This window comes from Erythrolamprus reginae, chromosome 2 (assembly GCF_031021105.1).
Source record: "Erythrolamprus reginae isolate rEryReg1 chromosome 2, rEryReg1.hap1, whole genome shotgun sequence".
Taxonomy (NCBI): Eukaryota; Metazoa; Chordata; class Lepidosauria; order Squamata; family Dipsadidae; genus Erythrolamprus; species Erythrolamprus reginae.
Window position 1 is genome coordinate 273,706,518 of NC_091951.1, and position 21,285 is coordinate 273,727,802.

General features: G+C 42.3%; 1 protein-coding gene across 1 annotated transcript in view; it reads left to right on the forward strand.

Annotated features, from left to right (window-relative positions):
• The window catches only part of C2H9orf85 (chromosome 2 C9orf85 homolog), a 29,993-nt gene that overhangs the window by 3,040 nt on the left and 5,668 nt on the right, over positions 1 to 21,285 (forward strand). Inside the window, 1 exon segment of the mRNA XM_070742669.1 lies at positions 18,434 to 18,540. Within this exon segment, the coding sequence (XP_070598770.1) occupies positions 18,434 to 18,540 (107 nt within the window).

The window sequence follows — 21,285 nt, forward strand, 5'->3', positions numbered from 1 at the left end:
TAAACCATTAAACTTTGGAATAGCTAAGTTTCCTTTCAATTCAATTCTCTCAAGGCCAAGGCAATTTTTAATTTTATAGGAAAAAATAAATATTTTTACTTCGTGTATTAGGTCTTAGAAATATAATTTCCCTATCATTGACAGTCTTGTGAATTAATGCAGTTTAGACACTCTGATTTTTAATCAGAAATAAGGAGATTAGAGTGTCAATATTTTTTTTTAAATCACTGGTTTTCAGTAGAAGTGGAAGAATTAAAAAATGCCTATAAATTAGCAGGTAGCAGCATTTGGATGGCTTTATTTGGGCAGAGAAATCAGGACTGATTCTTACTTGAATAAGAGATGATAGGAAATATCATCTCTTATACAATATGTGGGCTCTTGGCTAGAGTAGGAAGTAGAAAGCGTATCCTAGAAAACAAGGCAGATTACTTCTGTTAAAGGCAGTTGTGTTTGTGTTTTAAAACTGCCAGGAGTTGGGCTCAGCTCAAGAGCATCATTACCTGTTGTACGATAAGAGGCTGAAAATGTGAAGTTAGATTAGATAGTAAAGTCACCTTCAAGATGGATACACAAAGATGTTTGGCTGTAAACATGTTATTATGTTAACAAGCACCCCAACTATAATATACATTGCTGTTAAAGGAAACAAACTGCATTCAGGATAACTAAAATATAGGTGCCATAAAGCACATACGGTATATATACATGTGTGTTCTATATCAGTATATGAACATGTACAATTGCTTTGTTCCACATAGAAACAAAGTTGGTTTGTTTGCTTTCTCATCCTGCTGTCCTTAGCAGAGGACTTTTAAAAGCCTAATTGGATTGAACTGTCCTGTATTTAGAGTGAAAATGGTTAAATGAGGTAGATGAATGAGGGCGTGCATAACTTGGATGAGTACAACTGCTATATCGGGAATCTGTTACCCATTCCCTTAAAATATTGTGCAATATAACGGTAGCTATTAGATGAAAATTTACGTTCTTGTTACAAGTCAACTGCTTTTTCCATCAGGGCAAACACCTGCCTATTACCAAATTCTGCTTTTCATTTCCTATAGACTAGATGCCTATAGGAAGTCTGAAAACAAGTTATGAGTTCAGGAACCCTCTGCTACTGATCCACAATAACTCAAATACACCACATGCTTTTAATTTTGAAAGCAGTAAATATTATTTCTGTGAGTCAGTCTAATCATTTTAAAGCTGCTGTATTTTATGATAGGCAGTTTCAATTATATGATGTCAGAAGTATTGTATGTGTTTATCCTACATCTGACATCATTCAGCTTCCCTGGATGATTCTAAAATCAGCTATTTCTACTACAATAGCAAAAATTACATTATCGTATCATTTTGTATGATTTATAAAGCTGTATCATATTGTACAAATGATGGAAGAATATAGGTGTTACATTATTGATGCTCATTTTTATGAAATTTTCTGATCTTGAATGTATGTTAAAGCCTATTAAAAGATCCTCTGTCCCTTTCTCCAAAAATGGTTTATTTGAGCAAGAATGTGGTAGCCAATAACTTTTATGTTTATTATTCATTGTCCACTACTGCTTATAGATGGCATGATTGCTGCACTTTAGAGAAACAAATATTTGGCCACTGGAAATAATAGCCCAGTTTGGTCATACTCCTAAACAGTATTAATACTGGAAGAGCCAGTTTTAGCTTTGTGTTTAACAACTAACAAAGGTGGAGTGTCATAACCTATGGCAAATAAAATAGGTAGTTTAATTACAGAACAAATGTATACCTAAGCACAATTCAGAGATAGCTGTAGGCTAATGTATAAATAATTCCTTATTCACCTTTATTGCATTGGATTTTCAGTCCTTAAAAAAAACAAATGATTTGTACACTGGAAGCATTTAAAGGAAATGCTTGTGTTGTTGTTTTTACTTTGTGTAATTATAGAAAGGCAGTGAAGCCCATCTATAAATCTCAAAGAAAATATAGTCACTGATACGGAACAAACATTTTAAAAGATAAAGAGGAGACTCATTGTGAAATATACTTTATATGCCACAGTTGGCCTATTTAAATTTCAGTTTCCTCCTATGAGTCAGTGATATGTCACAACTATGCCCTGCCTCTCATGCTTATTTTTTAAAATTTCTGTTCTTGCATTTTTCTAATGATAGAATTCACATATTTTTCCTCATGTATTTGCAGTGGATTATTTCCCCGTGGCAAATAATTGTAAATAATAGTTCAAGAAGGGAATGACTTAGCAAGAATTATGGCTATCTTTTAAAAAGTCTTGACCATCTGTTGTTCAAAACTGGTGTGTACTAAATGATACAGTGTTAAAAAAACAAACTGATGTGTGATTATCTAAGTCCTTAATTAGTCTGTTTCTCCACATGTTTGCATATTTTAGTGGTTAAGCCATTTCAACTCAGTCCAAATTTGTATCACTTTTACTCTTAAGATCTACCCTGCAGGGAACAGAGCAGGAGAATAGTAAGATATTGATGTGATACCATGGATGCATTTATGTAGAAATAATTTTCATGTCTGCTTAGTGTTTCCAGACCAAACTAGCTAAGACCAAAGTAGTAATAATACAAATAATTACTTAGACTATAGTATACGTAATCTAGTATACCATCTTGAATTCCTGTATCACGTATCTTAAACTGGACTTCGGATGAAACCTGTATCAGTTGATTTCATTTCCCAGTGGGTCTTCATTTCCCTTATTTCTACATTCCCCTGCGTCTGCTTTTGAGACATGGTAACACTTCAAGAATATATTTTGGGAATGAATGGGAAACTACCGTACTTGGAAAAAGCAGAGTTTGCTTCTTCAAATTCCAGTGGAGAAATTACTTTCATAAATAGAAGCATGACTTGAATATTATCTTTTCCTGTCCTACTAAGGAACCAGAGTATGACTTCTGTTGGATACTCATGTGATAGTCAGATGTTTTGAAATAGCCTGATGCAGATGTTAACTTCTCTTTATACTTGAGTTTTAGTAAAAAAAAATGGAATTTGTCTTGTGGCTTCATAGAGAATCATAAGAATTTCTAATATAGATATTTTTCCCTTTAGAGCAGAGGTCCCCAACCTTTTTTGCACCAGGGACCGGCTTTAAGCTAGATCAGTTCTCCGTACTGAAGGAGCGGGTCCAGCAGTCACATGGGTTGCTCATGTCCAATCCGGTGGAACTGAGCCTAGTGTTAAAAAAGCTTGCTGGATCCGCCCCTTCCCCAGAATTCGCTCAGTTCGCATATCCTGCGGTTGTATTGTGATAGCTCGTTCAACATTCTAACACCTTCCCTTCGATCTTTCCTTCAAAAGTAGTAAGAATTGTTTATCCTTATTTGTTTACTTGCACTAATAGCGCCAGCCGTTTGTGGCTCGGCTTTTTTCCTTGGGAGAAGTTGCGGTTTCGTTTTCCCCCGGCTGTTTTGCCGTTTACGATCCCCGCTGCCGCTTGTGGATTCCTTTAATCCTTTGGCCTGGAGGTCTTGGTGCAAGTATTGCTTCATTGATTTATTATAGTATTATTGTTAAAGGGCTTAAGAAATACCTCCTGCGGAGTGAGACGCTTGTTTCTAGTCTCCTGGACTTAGTCGATCGCTTCCCCTTTAAGAATTCTATTACGGAGCGATTTTTCGGCGCGAAGGCCTTCGCGCCCTTTTTAAATTTAGGCCTCTCGTGTTGGCCTTCTGCCAGCCGCGTAGGCCTCAGTCCACCGCTTGGATCCCGGAGTGGGCTTTGGGACGCTCAGGCTTAATTCTCCACCGGCTAAGCCTCCAACCAGAGTGCCTTGGTTACTTTAATTAAAGTTTAGGGAGGCTGGCCACGCTGTATTTGGGGACACGAACTCTGGGTTTGCCCAGATTGCCCTCAAGTCTCAGCAGCTCCGAGGCCTAGGAGCAGGATCCATTCCTCTTGGGAAGTCTTTGAAATTCTTCTCCCTAATTATTCAGTTATTTGGCTCAGCCTTGTCTTCTGTTAATTGTCAGACTATGGCTACTTTTCCCAAGAGAGGCACCACTCAAGGTCCCAGAGAGGCCAGGCCTACAGGCGATGAGATTACCAGTATCCCCCAGGCCTCGACCTCCTCTTCTTCAGGGGCCCGCCCCTCGACCAAAGTCACCAGGGCTGAGAAGAGAAGGGACCTAGCCCTACAAAAAATCCATGACAAATCAGCAAAGCGTTTGAAAGTACAGGCCCAAGTACTCAGTAGTCATGACCCCCCAGAGGCTTCTAATCTGCCTTCTTCTGGGGTCACTGTGTTATCTCTGGATGAGCCAAACCTAGACAGACCCCAACCTAACCTATGGGGAGTAGGTCCAGAGGAACCAGATATTATTGAAGATTCCCCCCAGCCAGGATCCTCCCAGGCCTTCAGGGATTCTTCTGCCATTCCTGCTGATATTTCTAATTTACCTCCTGAATTCCAATCTATTTTTTTCTGTGTTATCCAAGGCCATTGATGCTAAACTCTCTACCATCAATGCGCTTCCCTTACCTCCTCCACCTCATCGTCCCTCCCGCCCCTTGGGTTCTTCCCCAACGGTTAGAGCTCCTATTCAGGATGAATCAGATTCCTCTCAGGACGAATATGAGGATATGGAGGAGGATGAGGATCCCTTTCAAGGCCTCTCAGATGATGAGGAATCCCAAATAAAGGTTCCTTCTCCAATTACTATTTTTCCCTCTCAATTGTTCAAATCTCTCCTCCTCAAAGCTAGAATTTCTACGGGATTGGCGGCCCAGGAGAAACAGGCCTCCACATCCACTGATCCCCCGGAGGAGAATTTACCTTACTTCACAGAGGAACAGGAGGATAACGAGGTAATTCCTATGCCTAAATTGTTTAAAGATGCCTTACTTAAGCAGTGGGATTTCCCAGCCTCTGGGCTTAATCCCACAACCAAGGACAAAAAGTTGTACAAACTCTCCTCTTCCTATGAGGAGCTCCTATCTTTTCCTAAACCGGATGAACCTGTCAAGATCCTTCACTCGGCGGCTGCTGTGCCAGGCGAAGCAGAGGAAGTCCTCCGCCCAGAGGACAAGCGGATTGAACAGATGCTCAAAAGAGGATTCACCGCAGATTCCTGGGCCATTAAAAGTTCTGCAGCGGCTTCCTTTTTCTCCAGAGCCATGCTTCTGTGGCTTCGCCAACTTCAACAGCATATTCCTCCCGATGACTTGAGAGGTCAACAAGACTTCAACAAGGTCTTTGCAGCTGCTCAGTACGTGGCTGATGCCACTTTACAATCTACTAGATTTTCTGCTAAGTCTATTGCAGCTTCTACAACGGCAAGAAGACTCCTATGGCTTCGCCCTTGGCAAGCAGGAGTACGTCAGAAGTGGCAGTTATCTCTGGGACCCTTAAAGCGCGACCTTCTTTTCGGGGATCTTCTGGATCCACTCCTCACGGAAACCACGGACAAGAAGAAAGTATTGGGTCCAACCACCAAAAAGGCTACCAAAACGCAGTCCTTCCGTCGCCCAGGGCGTCAGCAAGATCAAGCGGCTTCCTATCAAAGATCTCCAGGTCAGTATTCCCCCCGCTTTCGTTCCCAAGGTAGGAACTCCAGGGGCAGAGGTTTTCGCTTCCAAAGGGGAGCGTCCTCTAACAGGGCTTCAAAAAAACCTAGATGGTAGTTTTTCCTCGATTCCCATAGGTGGCCGCCTAGCCCATTTCGCCTCTAATTGGCGTCTCACCTCCAAGGACCCCTGGGTCATTGACACTGTTCAAACAGGCCTTCTTTTAGAATTTACTTCTCCCCCCCCCCCCGAAACGTTTTATTTCCTGCCCTTCTCCCAGGTCCTCCTCAGATTGTAACCGTATGGAGGAGGCCATTTCCCACTTATTGTCCATCAGAGCCATTCAACCGGTTCCCCCCGGTCAGAAGGGTCTAGGTTTTTATTCCATCCTATTTATGGTTCCAAAATCCTCCGGAGGTTGGAGAGCTATTTTGGATTTAAAGAAGCTGAACCTATTCATCAAATATAGGAAGTTTAAGATGCACTCCTTATCATCCATTTTGGCCGCCATCCACCCGGGAGATTTCATGGTCTCTTTAGACCTCACTGAGGCCTACCTCCATATTCCTATAGCCAAATGCCACAGAAAATTTTTACGTTTCTCCTTTCAGGGCAGGCATTTCCAGTATAGGGCGATGCCATTTGGCCTTTCCTCGGCCCCTCGGGTCTTTACAAAGCTCTTGGGGTCCCTGGCGGCCTATATCCGGGCGTCTCCCATCCACATTTTATGTTACCTTGATGATATTTTGATTCATGGGAACTCCCTAGAGAAAGTGAAAACAGACCTTTCTGTCACCATGTCAGTTCTACAGGACCATGGATTTTCCATCAACTTTGACAAAAGTCATCTCCTACCTTCCACATCCATTTTACACCTGGGATCCGTTATTAATTCAGAATCCTCCCAGGTCTTTCTCTCTCCTGAGAGAAAAATCAGTATAGGGGAGTTAATTTCATGCATTTTATCTCAACCTTCAGTTTCCATTGTATCCCTGTCTTCCCTTTTGGGGAAGATGGTGTCATGCATAGGCATCATTCCCTGGGCTCGCCTTCATGCTAGGGAACTACAGTGGCTCCTATTACCCTTTCAGAGATCGGGGCACAGCAACTCAAGTCGTCGCATTGTCATCCCACCAATCGTTCGCAGATCCTTCAAGTGGTGGAAGTCTCCGGCCATGGACAAAGGATCCCCGTTCAGGTGCCCGGATCAATTTGTCATCACCACAGATGCCAGTCTATCGGGATGGGGCGCCCACGCCCAGGGGATGATAGCCCAGGGCACGTGGTCCCCGGAGGAAGCTTCCAAGCCAATCAATTGGCTAGACTTAAGAGCCGTATCCCTGGCTCTGAAGCATTTCTCTCCTCGCATTCCCAACCGGCACGTTCTCATTCTCACCGACAACATTGCCACAAAAAGCCATATCTGCAGACAGGGGGGCACGAGATCCAAGGCCCTCATGAGGGAGGCCCTCAAGTTAGGCCTTTGGGCGGAAAAACATCTTCGGTCGCTCCTAGCCGATCACATCTCGGGGAGCCTCAACGTCCAGGCGGATTGGCTATCTCGAGCAACGATAGACCCAGGAGAGTGGAATCTCCATCAAGACCTGTTCCATCAAATCAGCCTCAGATTCGGCCTACCAGTTCTGGATCTCTTCGCGACCAATGCGAACGCCCAACTCCCTCGCTTTTTTTCCAGATTTCCATCCCCGGGAGCGGAAGCAATCAATGCCCTCCGGAGCCCATGGCCTCCAGGCCTACTTTACGCATTCCCTCCAATTCCAATTCTCCCGGACGTGATTCACAAGGTCCTCACCGAGAGGGCCCGAGTAATCCTAATCGCCCCTCATTGGCCCCGCCGGCCCTGGTTTGCGGATCTCCAACAGTTGTCCGTCCAGGACCCTTGGCGACTCCCCGTTTCGGGGGATATGCTGCGGCAGGGGGCCTCATTCCACCCAGACCCGGAGTGGTTCCACCTCACCGCCTGGCTGTTATCAGGAGAGACTTAGAACTGCGTGGCCACGACCCCGATACAGTGGAGGTCATTTTAAAGGCCAGAAGGGGTTCGACCAATCGAATCTACGACCATACGTGGTCCAAGTTTCACCAGTGGTGTCTACAGGAAGGCCTCTCTCCCCTGTGCATCCCCATACACAGGATCATTTCCTTCCTTATGCAAGGTTTCCATCAAGGACTTTCCACCAGCACCCTCCGGCGTCATCTGGCGGCCATTTCCTCTGTCCTAGCGGGGCCCCGCAGGCAGCCTCTCCGTTCCTTTCCAGAAGTTCAGGAATTCCTCAAGGGTATAGCCAACCTCAGACCTTCCAAGGTCCACAGGTATCCATCCTGGGATTTGCCACGGGTTCTCCATTCCCTCACGCAGGCACCATACGAACCCCTAAAATCGGCGTCCCTCAGGTACCTATCCTTTAAAGTAGCATTCCTGGTGGCTATTACCTCTGCCCGACGCATTTCGGAGCTGGCTGCCCTCTCAATCAGGCAGGACCTCTGCCAATTTCATCAGGACAAGGTAGTCTTGCGACTGGACCCCACCTTCTTACCCAAGGTCAGTTCCATGTTCCACAGAACTCAGGATATTGTCTTACCTTCCTTCTGTCTCCAACGGGACCATCCCTTGGCAATTAGATGGCACACCCTGGATCTCATCAGAGCGCTGAGGATCTATATCCAACGCACAGGACCCTTTCGGAGGTCAGAAGCACTTTTTATAGCCTATCACCCCAGAGTCATGGGTACCAAAGTGTCTTCAACAGTGATTGGCCGTTGGATCAGAGGGACTATATCTAAGGCCTACGAGTCGGCCTCCCTTTCAGTTCCAAAGAACATTACAGCGCATTCCACCAGGAGCGCAGCCACCTCGGCCGCTTGGGCGACTCAAGCCCCGTTGGAGGAGGTCTGCAAAGCAGCCACTTGGGCCTCGCCAAATTCCTTCATCAGGCACTACAAGATTGACTCTTACGCTTCAGCGGACGCTGCCTTCGGCAGAAGGGTACTCCAATCCGTTATCTCTCACGATAGCAATCTAATCCCACCCTAGGGACCATCTATTGGGTATGTCCCATGTGACTGCTGGACCCGCTCCTTCAGTACGGAGAATAGGCGTTGATTGCTTACCTGAACGCCTCTTCTCGTACGGTGAGCGGGTACAGCAGTCACTTCCCGCCCTTGTATGTGTCTTCCTTACCTTCCTATAACCTTTCTTCCTCTAACAATGAGAGTTGAACACTACAGAGCTTCACAGCTGAGCCTAGTCTATGGATTCGCGAATTCTGGGGAAGGGGCGGATCCAGCAAGCTTTTTTAACACTAGGCTCAGTTCCACCGGATTGGACATGAGCAACCCATGTGACTGCTGTACCCGCTCACCGTACGAGAAGAGGCGTTCAGGTAAGCAATCAACGCCTATTTTCCATGGCCCGGGGGGGGGGCTTTGGTCAAATGGGGGTGGGGTTATGGAGGGGTGAAGCTTAGTGACGCAGCCCTCCACACTTCTCCACAGGGCGGGGAGAATCAGGAGGTTCCTTTGGCGGCTGGGGGCTGCCTGACTTTGTGATTTTGGCTGGGGGGGGGAGTTAGGAAGGTCCTACTTCTCCCCCCCCCAGCCAAAAATTCAAAGCCTATCTGCTGGATACGGGCGATGAGTGGGACAGAGCGGCGCGGAAGCCTCTTGCAGCAGCTGCCACAGCCACCGGCTTCGGCGCCGCTCGTCCCGCTCATCGCCCGTATCCAGCAGATAGGCTTTGAGTTTTTGGCTGGGGGGGGGGAGAAGTAGGACCTTCCTAACTGCCCCCCAGCCAAAATCACAAAGCCAGGCAGCCCCCAGCCGCCAAAGGAGCCTCCTGATTCTCCCCGCCCTGCCCGACGCCCCACCCTGTCCTGCATAATGTCCTCTGCCGGGAGGGCAGCGGCGTCGCGGACCGGCTGGAAAACCCCAACGTCCCGGTCCGCGGACCGGCGGTTGGGGACCTCTGCTTTAGAGTATCAGTAAAATCATGGCATCTCCTTTGCATGTGTGTCTGTCTGAGATCTTCCTTCTTATCCTATTTTATTTGTACTCTTCTCTTATGTCTAAGTCAGGATTGTTAAACTCATAGCCCATGGGTCAATTCAGGCCCGCTGGGTGCTTAGATTTGGCCTCGGGAGCCGCCCTGGAAATAGCGAAATTGACTCTACCAATAAAAAGTGCAGCTTGGGAGAGCTGTGCATGGTCTCCCCAGGCTCCATTTTTGCTGGCAAAGGGCTACAGGAGGCCGTCGTGGCTGAAAATGGAGCCTCGAGTGACCACCAAGATCAAACACAACCCTGATGCGGCTCTCAGTGAAAGGAGTTTGACACTCCTGGCCTAAGTGGTTAGAGACTTGAAAAAAAGTGTTTCTGATCCTTCAAACAGATTCATCTTAAATGAATCCTCTGTAAATGAAGATTCAAAGGCTAGGATTAAAGATCCTTTATGGAACTCTATATTTCTTGCTGTCTCAATTTTACTGAAGTTTTGCCAGGTGGATGTCTCTTGCTCCTTGCTTGGAATTTTTGGGAAGGCAGGGAGGCGTGGGGAGTTGATCTCATTTTGTATTGTGAGCGTAATAGAGAACTTTAAAGAGAAAACTTGTAGTTCAGAATTGAACTGCGGGGTCTTTAGTGCTCTCTTGTTTCCTTGCAGATATTTCATTACAAACTAGGGAACATTAGTACGAGTGCTGATCAGGCAGGGGTTCATCTTAGCCAATGCTCCCAGTGACTGGCGCGTGGGCATCGGTGCAAGATTTGGCTTCTGCACATGCGCCAGAAGCCAAATCTCATGTAAGGACATGTGAATGAGGAAATTTGGTGATTTTAGCCAATATTTTTGCTTTCACACGCCATTTTCACTACCGAGATGCCATATTGGGGCATACCGGCTGCAACCCACTACTGGTGCTGATGTTGCCAAGCTTAAAGAGCACCAAGGATCCCACAAATAACTCTAAATTTAGAGAATATACAGTTTTCAAAGCAATTCTCTTATCCATCTTCTTACTTCTATTTCTTTGTTAACTGTGTGGAATGTTTCAAGGTCAAAAAGTTATGAAGGCTGGTCCAGCATTTTTTTAAAAAGAAAAGCCAAGGCTTTTTTAAATCTCACATGGAAAAATCTGCATTATTTATTGACTTGATTTGATTTGATTTGTATGCCGCCCCTCTCCATAGGCTCGGGGCGGCTCACAGCAATAATAAGAACAATATACGGTAACAAATCTAATAATTAAAAAACTAAAAAAAACCTTATTTAAAATAAAACATACACACAAACATATAATGCATAAAATATATAGGCCAGGGGAGATGTCTCAATTCCCCCTTGCCTGACGGCAATGGTGGGTCTTAAGAAGTTTACGAAAGGCAAGGAGGGTGGGTGCAATCCTAATTTCCGGGGGGAGCTGGTTCCAAAAGTTCAGGGCCGCCACAGAGAAGGCTCTTCCCCTGGGTCCCGCCAGCTGACATTGTTTAGTCGACAGGACCCGGAGAAGGCCAACTCTGTGGGACCTAACTGGTCACTGGGATTCGTGTGGCAGAAGGCGGTCCCGGAGATTATCTTACTCTGATCTTTATGTCTTATAGTATTGTGCATGGTATATTATTATAGCATTATGTATCACTATTTATCTTTGCTTGTCTTGGTAGTATGACCTTAATAGCCGTATATTTTCATTAAATTTCTTAGCTTTTTAAATTTGAGAGATTAGTAAATTTATCCTGTAGCTTCTGCCATTGGAAGCTACAGGATAAATTTGGAAAAAATAGAAATAGTTACCATTCTCCTTCCCTGTGAACATTAAAATCTGGACATTTTAAAAAGGAGAATAGACACAGTAATGGGAGGTTGAAGTGAACACAGGCAGTATGGATTCCTTTGAGTGTGAAAATCAAGTGTGTATTTGTTAAACCAATTGACTACCTGCTCATAATTGAGTCAAAAATTTCCACTGCTAAGCAAGATAATTGTTAAGTGAGTGCCACCCAATTTTACAACTTTTTGCTATGGTTGTTTATCAAATCACTGCAGTTGTTAAGTGAGTCATGGTCATTAAGTGAATCTGGCTTCCCTATTGACTGTCAGAAGCCAGCTGTGAAGGTTGCAAATGGTGCTGCCATGACTCTGGGACAGTGCAGTTGTCATAAATAAGTGCCAATTGCCAAGCACCAGATAACCATTGACAGACTGCAATTGGCATAAGTGTGGAAAGTGATCATAAGTCATTTTTTTTCAGTGCTGTTGTAACTTCCAAAAGTTACTAAATGAATGGTTGTGCAAGTCAAGACGGCTTGTGCCAAAACTAGCTTCCAGGTATAGGTAAAACAAAACTGGAATAGGAAGTAAATGTCAAACAGGAAACGAGTCATTGTGAGTGCTACCTCAGCTTTTATTCATTGTCTCAAATGGTATTACCTGGGAATCTTATAAATAGCAGCCATGAAAATCTACAGTCTGAGTCATGGTTTTGTTTTTTAATTGCAATATTTTTTTTGTTTTCTATAGATTCTGGTTTGACAAGTTACATGGTTGATATTTAAATAACTGTTGGAAAAAGTATACAATTGGTTTAGAACTGCACACATTTTGCATTTCATGCGGTCAGATATTACAGGCTTGACTCTTTATTTAGCAAGAAACATTTCCTTTTTCAATTGTGATCTTAGAGTCCATTAATGGGATAGTAAAAGAAAGCTCAGTCTGTTTTTATTTTCCGAAAGAACATCGTGGAGCGTCATAGATTTCTTTCATGCTTGGCCCTGAACTGTCTTTTGAAACTTGCTGTTGTCTCCCAGAAGTATTAAAATTGTGAATGATGCTAATGCACTCCCAGTAATATATAAAATAGTACATTATGTTATTTTTTAATACATAAATTAATACAAAACACTTCTCAGAGAAAGAGGAATGATAAGCTCGCCCACACATGTCCTTCCTAGCAGCCTTCTTTAAATAAATTAGAGGTACATGACTTCGTCCTGAAACCTTTAGTGGGGAAATCAGATAAATCATTGACATATTTGATTTATTAATTTAGTAAATGTGTATAGCTACCTTTTTTCAGGATAGTGTAGATCAGTGTAGATAGTGCTCCTTCTCCCGTTATTCACTCCACAATAACCAAGTCTGGTAGGTGGAGCTAAGAGGGAATGACTGACTCAAAGAAACCTATGAGCTTGCATGACTGAGGATGGACTGTTTAAAAGTTTGACAGATACCATGGCTGCAAGTTCCTCTGGATAACTTTAGATTTTATTATCATTAAATTTTTACTGGCTTGCCCTCCCCCCACATAAAAAGGATTAAGCTTTGAATTCTTATGATGTATTTGAAATAAAATGGGAAGCTGTCAGCCTGTCAGAGTTTAATTTATTTCAGTGTTGTCAACTCAGGGAGACAAAGGCATGAAGCACTTAAGTGGCCCCTGTCACTTACTCTGCAGTTCACATTTTGGATAAAAGGGCTATCACCTGAATATTAGATTTCTGTCTTTCAAACCAAATATTCTGGGCATATTCATTACCTTAATCATACTACTGTATTTAAGATAGAAAATAAATTCTATGCATTTCTTAATTTTGTCTTCCGTTTATCTCTTACTACAGTCCATTGTCTTGAATAAGATGTTGGGTTTGGACTTACCATAGTTGAAATTCTTAACGGAATGTTAAATTCCCATGATGCCACTCTTTTCAGTTACTCTGATAAATGGGAATTATTTTAACAAAAAAAGTCCAAAATCAAGACAGATTGTGTTGTAGACAAAGTGTCATGAGGTAGTAGCTGGTGCATGTACATGGAAAACATGGTTTTGCAATTAAAACTGTTCTGGCTATACACACAGGGTAAATCAGATATAATGACTATACAGAACAATAAAAATTATCTCTACAATAGATAGCTTTGGACTTTGTGTTGATGTGGAATTCAAACCACAAATGTTCAAATGTCACTTTTGGTTTTTTAGTAGGTCACTTGTTATTTCCTGACTTTTTTCATGTATAAAGCTATTGAGTATTATAATCAATAGATGTAGAGATAGCTAACAGAGGGAGTGTTAAAGCATTCTTATCTGCTTTTCTTACCTAAAAGACTCATGTTGCATATCCCTATGGAATATACCTATTCATTCTCAGGAGTTTCATACTTTTCTTTTTCACTCAGTTCCGTCTCCTTTCTCTTCTAATTCAGACTTATGAAATTCAGAGACTCATTAATCTCACTGTCCATAATGGAGGACAGCACACCATGGGCCCTTAGATGTAGATAGAATTCAGGAACTTAAGGTTTCCTCCCTCCCTCTCTGGACAAACTGTCCCTGTAGTTTTCTTAGGATGATTTCACAGGTGGCTTGCCATTGCTTTCTTCCTAGGTCTCAGACAGAGGGACCCTATTGGTTTTGTGCCTAAGATGGGACTAGAATTCACTGTCTCCTGGTTAACCGCTACACCAGACTGGCTCTTCGGATTGTTCAGTGGTTATGCTGTTTCCTAAATAAACTTCATCTTTAGTTTTCTTTAGTGTAAGCATCAGAGCAGAAGTTATTTTCCTAACTACTTATTTATTTATTTTGTCCAATACATAATACACATTGAAGAGAATAGATATGTAACAATATAAATAAAGAAAAGAATAGAAGAAAAGATATAAAAGTATAGGTGAACATATTTGAAAGGAAGAAAAGATAAATGAGATAAGGAAAGACAATTGGACAGGGGACGGAAGGCACACTGGTGCACTTATGTACGTCCCTTACTGACCTCTAAGGAACCTGGAGAGGTCAATTGTGGATAGTCTAAGGGAAAAATGTTGGGGGTTAGGGGTTGACACTACTGAGTCAGGTAATGAGTTTCACACTTCGACAACTTGGTTGCTGAAGTCATATTTTTTACAGTCAAGTTTGGAGCGGTTAATATTAAGTTTGAATCTGTTGTGTGCTCTTGTTTTGTTGTTAAACAATTATTTCTGCCACATAAAGCTATCTGTTGCCCTGCAATAAGCTATTGAAAGGTTTAAAGATTATGAAAAAAGAGATAGGGTTTTTTATTACAGTTCACAAGTGCTTACCTGTTTGCAAGAGGGACAAATCGATAACGCAGGATGGGCAGTTGTAAGGAGAGCTGACAATTGAGATGCTGAACCAACAGGATGCCCTCTTCAGTTCTGCAATTTAATTTGTCCCTTTCTCTTAAGAACATAGTGATTGTGTTTGCTTCCCAGAGCTGTATATGTGAGATGGCAGATATATAAATGTAACAAATACAATAAAATAAGCATACACCTTGAATCCAAGTTAATATCCTTTGCATTTGTTCTGTGCTTTTTGTATCAACGAGAACTGAAAAGTATTGCTCCTGTGCCTTTTCTCTTTGGCTGTCAAAACAAGGAGTGGATTAGACCCCTTTTCAGGCTTGAATAAATGTCTGCCAACAAATTATCAATAGGATTACCAATGCATTCAGCAATTTATATAATTTAATATTTAATGTAAGGAATTTTTTGTCACTTCTGCCACTGCCTTCCCTTTTTTCTTAAGTTAAAGCAGGAAGGAATACCCATTAAGACACACATTTCTCTTCAGGTAGTCTGTTGAAGCTATGTGGAGGGTAGGTCCAAGGTAATATATTTTTCAACACTTCTGTCTTTTATTTCATTGCCTTCTTCATGCTTAAATGGAAGAGAGTTGGCTGACGTCTTATACAGAAAGCTTTTGAAATTAAGCCAAGGACTGCATTAAATTAAGATGAATCCTCTAGATGGCTCAACAGCTACTGATTGCCCTTCCCTGATGTAGATGCCAAGTGATGATCTGATATCTTCCTGCAAAACAATAAGAGTGACTTATTTAGAGCCAAGAGAAAAGGGGGAGTGCTCTGAAGTGGCTTCCTCAGCCATACTGACTAGGGTCCTGGGAATTACAGTTCCAAGAATCTGAAGGGCACCAGATTAGGTAGTTGTTGTTTTTTATTGTGTGATGCACAGTCACATGCACAATGATTAGGTAGGTTGGGTTTATTGGTACTAATGACTTCAAAGTTCTTTAGTATCTGAAAATAGGCCACTCTATTGGATATGATTTTATCATTTGCATACAGCAGTAGACTTACGTAGCTTGATTGCTCACAAAAGCCATAAGAGGAATTTTTAAATACAAACAACCTCTCCCTTAAATTTTCCATTGAAGAAAATGTGTATTTCTCTTATCTGAAATACGATGAGCTTCAATCCTCAGAAGATTCTTAATTGCTGTAAGTTTCAATAATTCAGAAGTAATATTGATCGCAGAGATGACACTTAGACTCCAGGTTGAACAAAACTCTGCCTTTGGAGACAACATGCTGTCAATCTAACGTCATATCTAAATCAGCAGGTTAAATTCAAAGATTATTTTTTTATGACACCTTCTCGATTACCAGAATTACCAACATTGTCTTGAGGAGCCAGGACTGGAAAATGTAAAGGGGGGGGGGGGGAATCTTTTGAACAACTATGGTGAGAGGGGGAAAATGAAAGAGAAATCCTAATGAAAGCCATAATGCTCTGAAAATAATGTTTTTGATATAGATTTGCAAGTTTGATTAAATAGTACTATTAAAAAATCATTTTAGGACAATAGGGAGACTATTATTCTGTGTGGCTTGTTCCACTTGAGATAGTTTAGGTCAACAAGGACAGCTTAATGATTTATGATTTCTTGAAATAGTGTTGTAATAAACTTATAGCTATTGAATAAATATGTGGTAGTTACTAACAAATGCAGCATCTATAAATTAAAAAGTACCTGTTAATTTTGACTGAAGATAATTTTGGGGTTGGGGAGGGCAAAAACATGATACATGGAGGTCAGAAATTATTTTTTCTTGTTTTCTTCCTGTAAATCTAGGTACATCTTATAGTCCAAAAACATGGTAATTTTTCATTATAGTTCTACGTACCATACCAGAAAAAAAGGCCAAATATTGTGCTTTCAAGGCAAACGTGAATGTTCAAGCTTTTTGAAGATTAAATTGCAATGCCATATGACCTTCTTTAAATTCAATCTGAGGGCATTTTCAGAAATGGATTGTAGGATGGCATAAGATAAACATGGATGTTTAAACTCAGAAATCTGACTCAGAAATTCTGAGTCAGAAGTACCAACTCCTTTGGCTATAATCCACAAAATTATTTGAGATACATCAAGCAATTACAGTAATACCTCATCTTACAAACCTAATTGGTTCCGGAAGGAGGTTCGTAAGGCGAAAAGTTCGTAACACGAAACAATGTTTCCCATAGGAAACAATGTAAAAGCGATTAATGCGTGCAAGGGGGGAAAAATTGCAAAATGGCGCTCCACTGGGCGGCGGCACCCGGCTGTCACCTTTTAAAACAGCCGGGGGGCTTCTCAGCGTTCTCCTAAACCCAAACCCGAACCAGAACTTTTCAGGTTCGGGAGGCCATCGAGAAGCGCTGCCGCACGGCTGTCACCTTCTGAAACAGCCGGGGGGCTTCTCGGTGTTCTTCTGAACGCCGAACCCGGAAGTTCGGCAAAAGTTCGGGTTCCGGAGGCCGCCGAGAAGCGCCTGGCTGTTTCAGAAGGTTACAGCTGGGCGGCACCGCCTGGCGGAGCGCCATTTTTGCAATCAGCAACGGCATTTTCGGCCAATCTGGAGGCTGAAATGAAGGTGGGGAATCCCAATAGGGAATTCCATGGGTGGAGCTTTGACGTCACGAAGACGTCCTTCCTGGAGGCCACGTTTCAGCCGACCAGGAAGGACATCTTCGTGACATCAAAACTCCGCCAATGGAATTCCCTATTGGGATTCCCCACCTCCGTTTCAGCCTCCAGATCGGCCGAAAATGCCGCTGCCAATTGCAAAAACGGCGCTCCGCCAGGCGCCGCCACCCGGCTGTAACCTGCTGAAACAGCCGGGCGCTTCTCAGCGGCCTCCGGAACCCAAACCCGAATTTTTGCCAAACTTCTGGGTTTGGCGTTCAGGAGAACGCCGAGAAGCCCCCATGCTGTTTTAAAAGGTGACAGCCGGGCGGCAGCGCCCAGCAGAGCGCCTTTTTGCGATCTGCGGTGGGTTCGTAAGTCGAAAAAAGTTTGTATGAAGAGGCAAAAAAATTCCGAACCCCCGGTTCGTATCTCGAAATGTTCGTATCTCGAAATGTTCGTATCATGGGGGGTTCGTATCACGTGGTACCACTGTATATCTAGTCTTGCTTTTGGAAGAAACCATATAAAAGCCAGAGCAGGGGGGAGAGGAGAAACCTCTATTCTCTGTCATGCTGACAGAATAATACAATTTGTAGGTGTTCCTTTGCTTCCTTGCTTTGAGGCTGAGTCAATCATTTCTTTAGTTCCACCTCCTCCTACTGTGCATGCCCAGTTTTGACTCAGCCTTCATGCAAAGAAGAGCCACGGAGTATACTCCAGAAGAAAAGATTTGTTTTAGACCACAGGAAAATTAAAAGTAACTTTATTTTCTTAATACTGTAGTTTCATAAAACTGAATTTGTTTCTTATGATATTGGCCTAAGGATGATAAAGTCAAATAATATTAATTCTTACTCTAAAATCTTACTAGGTAGCTTTCTCAAAACAATCCGGAAAACCAAAGTGTGAATTTAAGTATTTCCTCGTGCCTGTCCTTTCCATGAGTCAGTGCCTAACAAGAAGGTTCCACAGAAATGACAGGCTGCTGATATCCTGTAATGAAAATTGTGGGTCAGGAAATACATGTTCTGTAGTTTATGTCTAGCAGTAGAAAACGTTTACAGTACTAAGTATTTTTAAAAAACCACCAGTCAAACTAAAATTGAATTGTTACCAATTTGAAGGATGAATGCATATCATTAAATCTGATTTTTCAACTTTTTCTCATAGAAAATCAATGCAAAAAACCACGAAGGGCTCTGTCAACACTGTAAGGGGGTCCTGGAATGGCGGATAAAATTCAACAAGTATAAGCCATTAACACAAGCTAAAAAATGGTGAGTAAATTGTTATTGTAATATACTAGAAGCCATATAGCCAGTCCAGCAGGTATGGAAACTTTTAATTGATTGTGGCCAAAGAGAGGATAGATCAGATTGTATTAAAACACACCAATTTAAAGGGAGCAAAAATACTTTAAGAGACAACTAAACTAAATGAGCTAGCGGTACTTGAACACACTTGTAAATGGACCACAAGCTTCCTAACAGGCAAGAAGCAGCAGGTGAAGCTAGGCAAAATCACATCAGATACCTGTACAATTAACACAGGGGTCCCCCAAGGCCATGTACTCTCACTGCTTCTCTTCTCTCTATATAAGAGTGATGGTGAACCTATGGCACGAGCTGGCACGTGAGCTGTTGTCCTAGCTCAGCTCCAACATGCATGTGTGTGCCAGCCAGCTGATTTTTGGCTCACACAGAGGCTCTGGGAGGGCATTTTTGGCTTCCAGGTGGCCTTCGGGGGAATCAAGGAGGGTGTTTTTACCCTCCCCCAGCTTCAGAAAAGTCTTTGGAGCCTGGGGAGAGCAAAAATGAGGCTACTGGGCCCACCAGAAGTTGGGAAACAGGCCATTTCTGGCCTCCAGAGGAACTCCGGGGGGCATGGGAAGCTGTTTTTGCCCTCCCCAGGCATTGAATTATGGGTATTCATGCATGTGCAATAGTGTGCGCGCACGCTCCTTCAGCACCCGAAGGAAAAAAAAGGTTCGCCATCACTGCTATATACCAATGACTGCATCTCAGAAGATCCATCTGTTAAACTACTGAAGTTTGCAGATGATGCAACAGTGATTGGTTTCATTCAAGACAACAGTGAAACCGCATACAGATGGGAGGTTGAACAACTAGCCTTATGGTGCGACCAGAACAATCTGGAACTGAACACACTCAAAACCATGGAAATGGTGGTAGACTTTAGAAGAAACCCTCACATCCTACCACCTCTCACTAGACAACACAGTATCAACAGTAGAGACCTTCAAATTTCTAAGTTCTATCATATCTCAGGACCTAAAATGGTCACTTAACATTAAAATCGTCATCAAAAAACCAAAGAATGTTCTTTCGGCGCCAACTCAGGAAGCTCAAACTGCCCAAGGAGCTGCTGATACAGTTCTACAGAGGAATAACTGAGTCTGTTATCTGCAATTCTATAACTATATGGTTTGGTTCTGCAACCCAACAAGACAGACCCAGACTTCGAGGGTAATCAAAAGTGCAGAAAAAACAATTGCTACCAATCTGCCTTCACTTGAGGACCTGTATACTGCACGAGTCAAAAAGAGGGCTGTGAAAATATTTACTGACTCCTCGCATCCTGGACATAAACTGTTTCAACTCCTACCCTCAAATGTTGCTGTAGAGCACTGCACACCAAGACAATTAGACATGAGAACATTTTTTTCCTCAACGCCATCACTCTGCTAAACAAATAATTCCCTCAACACTGTCAAATTATTAACAAAGTCTGCACTATTATTACTACTAGTTTTTTCTCATCATTCCTATCACCCATTTCCTCCCACTTATGACTGTATAACTGTAACTTGTTACTTGTATCGTTAAGATTTTTATTAATATTGTTTCCTCATTGCTTATTTGACCCCTATGACAATCATTGTGTTGTGCCTCATGATTCTTGACAAATGTATACTGAGAATATATGCACCAAAACAAATTCCTTGTGTGTCCGATCACACTTGGTCAATAAAGAATTCTGTTCTATTCTATAATCTATTCTGTACTAGAAATATGCATTGTTATGTACTTCCGAAGCATCATTAGTAAATGACAAGGTACACCAATTAGCATAAACCCCTCCTTGTATACTAAAAACTGTTAATTAAGCCAGAGCCATACAAGACTTCCTTAAGCTAAAATAGGTAAATAGTTTAAGTAGGAAAATGCATCTTCAAACTTTCTCAAGCCTACAGTTGATAAATAAGTAACTAGTTCTTCCATTTTTTCATGAGCAATTGAGACGCAACCTTAGGAGATTGATTTTAACCACAAAAACAATCATCAGTCCTTTCCATGATAACAAAGGAAGCAATTTTGCGCAGCTTTAAGAATAGTTTTTCTGTGACCCTTGTCTTTTCTAAGATTTTTGGAGATATTTTTTTAATTTAAAAACAACATATCTAGGTTTTGTAACATGCATTTCTGCCAAGAGCATCAATATGTGATTCATGCAAAAGAATTGTAAATAACCCTTGAGCTGAACTCTGTTTAAAATGTCTTATCAGTATTAGTCAAGTCTCTATTTTCCAGTGGAAAGGAAGTGTTCAAAACAAGCATTGTGTCTTAATTCAATCCTGTACATAAAACAAAAAAGAACATAACTTTAAGAAGCGTCTGCACTTCATTAAGGGATAATTTTAATACTACTAACATAGTAGTGTGAAAACTACTCAGAGTTGCATTAATGGTTCTTGGCAAGCTAAAAAAGAAATCTTGCAAGACAGGGACTACCTGTATTTGTTACACATGTTCCTCCTGCAACATGCTTGGCAAGGCCTTTGAACAGATTGGCCTCAAGTTCCTCTTACTCCTTGTTTCTCTTGGATTCTTTTCAGTGAAGATACAAAATCACTTATGAGCAGGATTATCTGCTGGCCAGAAAAAGAAGAGCTCTATGATCAGCTCTGTCAATTTATGAATATGCCTGGTATAGTTGTTGCTTAAAAAAACCATAGAGAGACTGGTTGGCAGCTGCTACTAAATATTTAAATCTGATAGTTT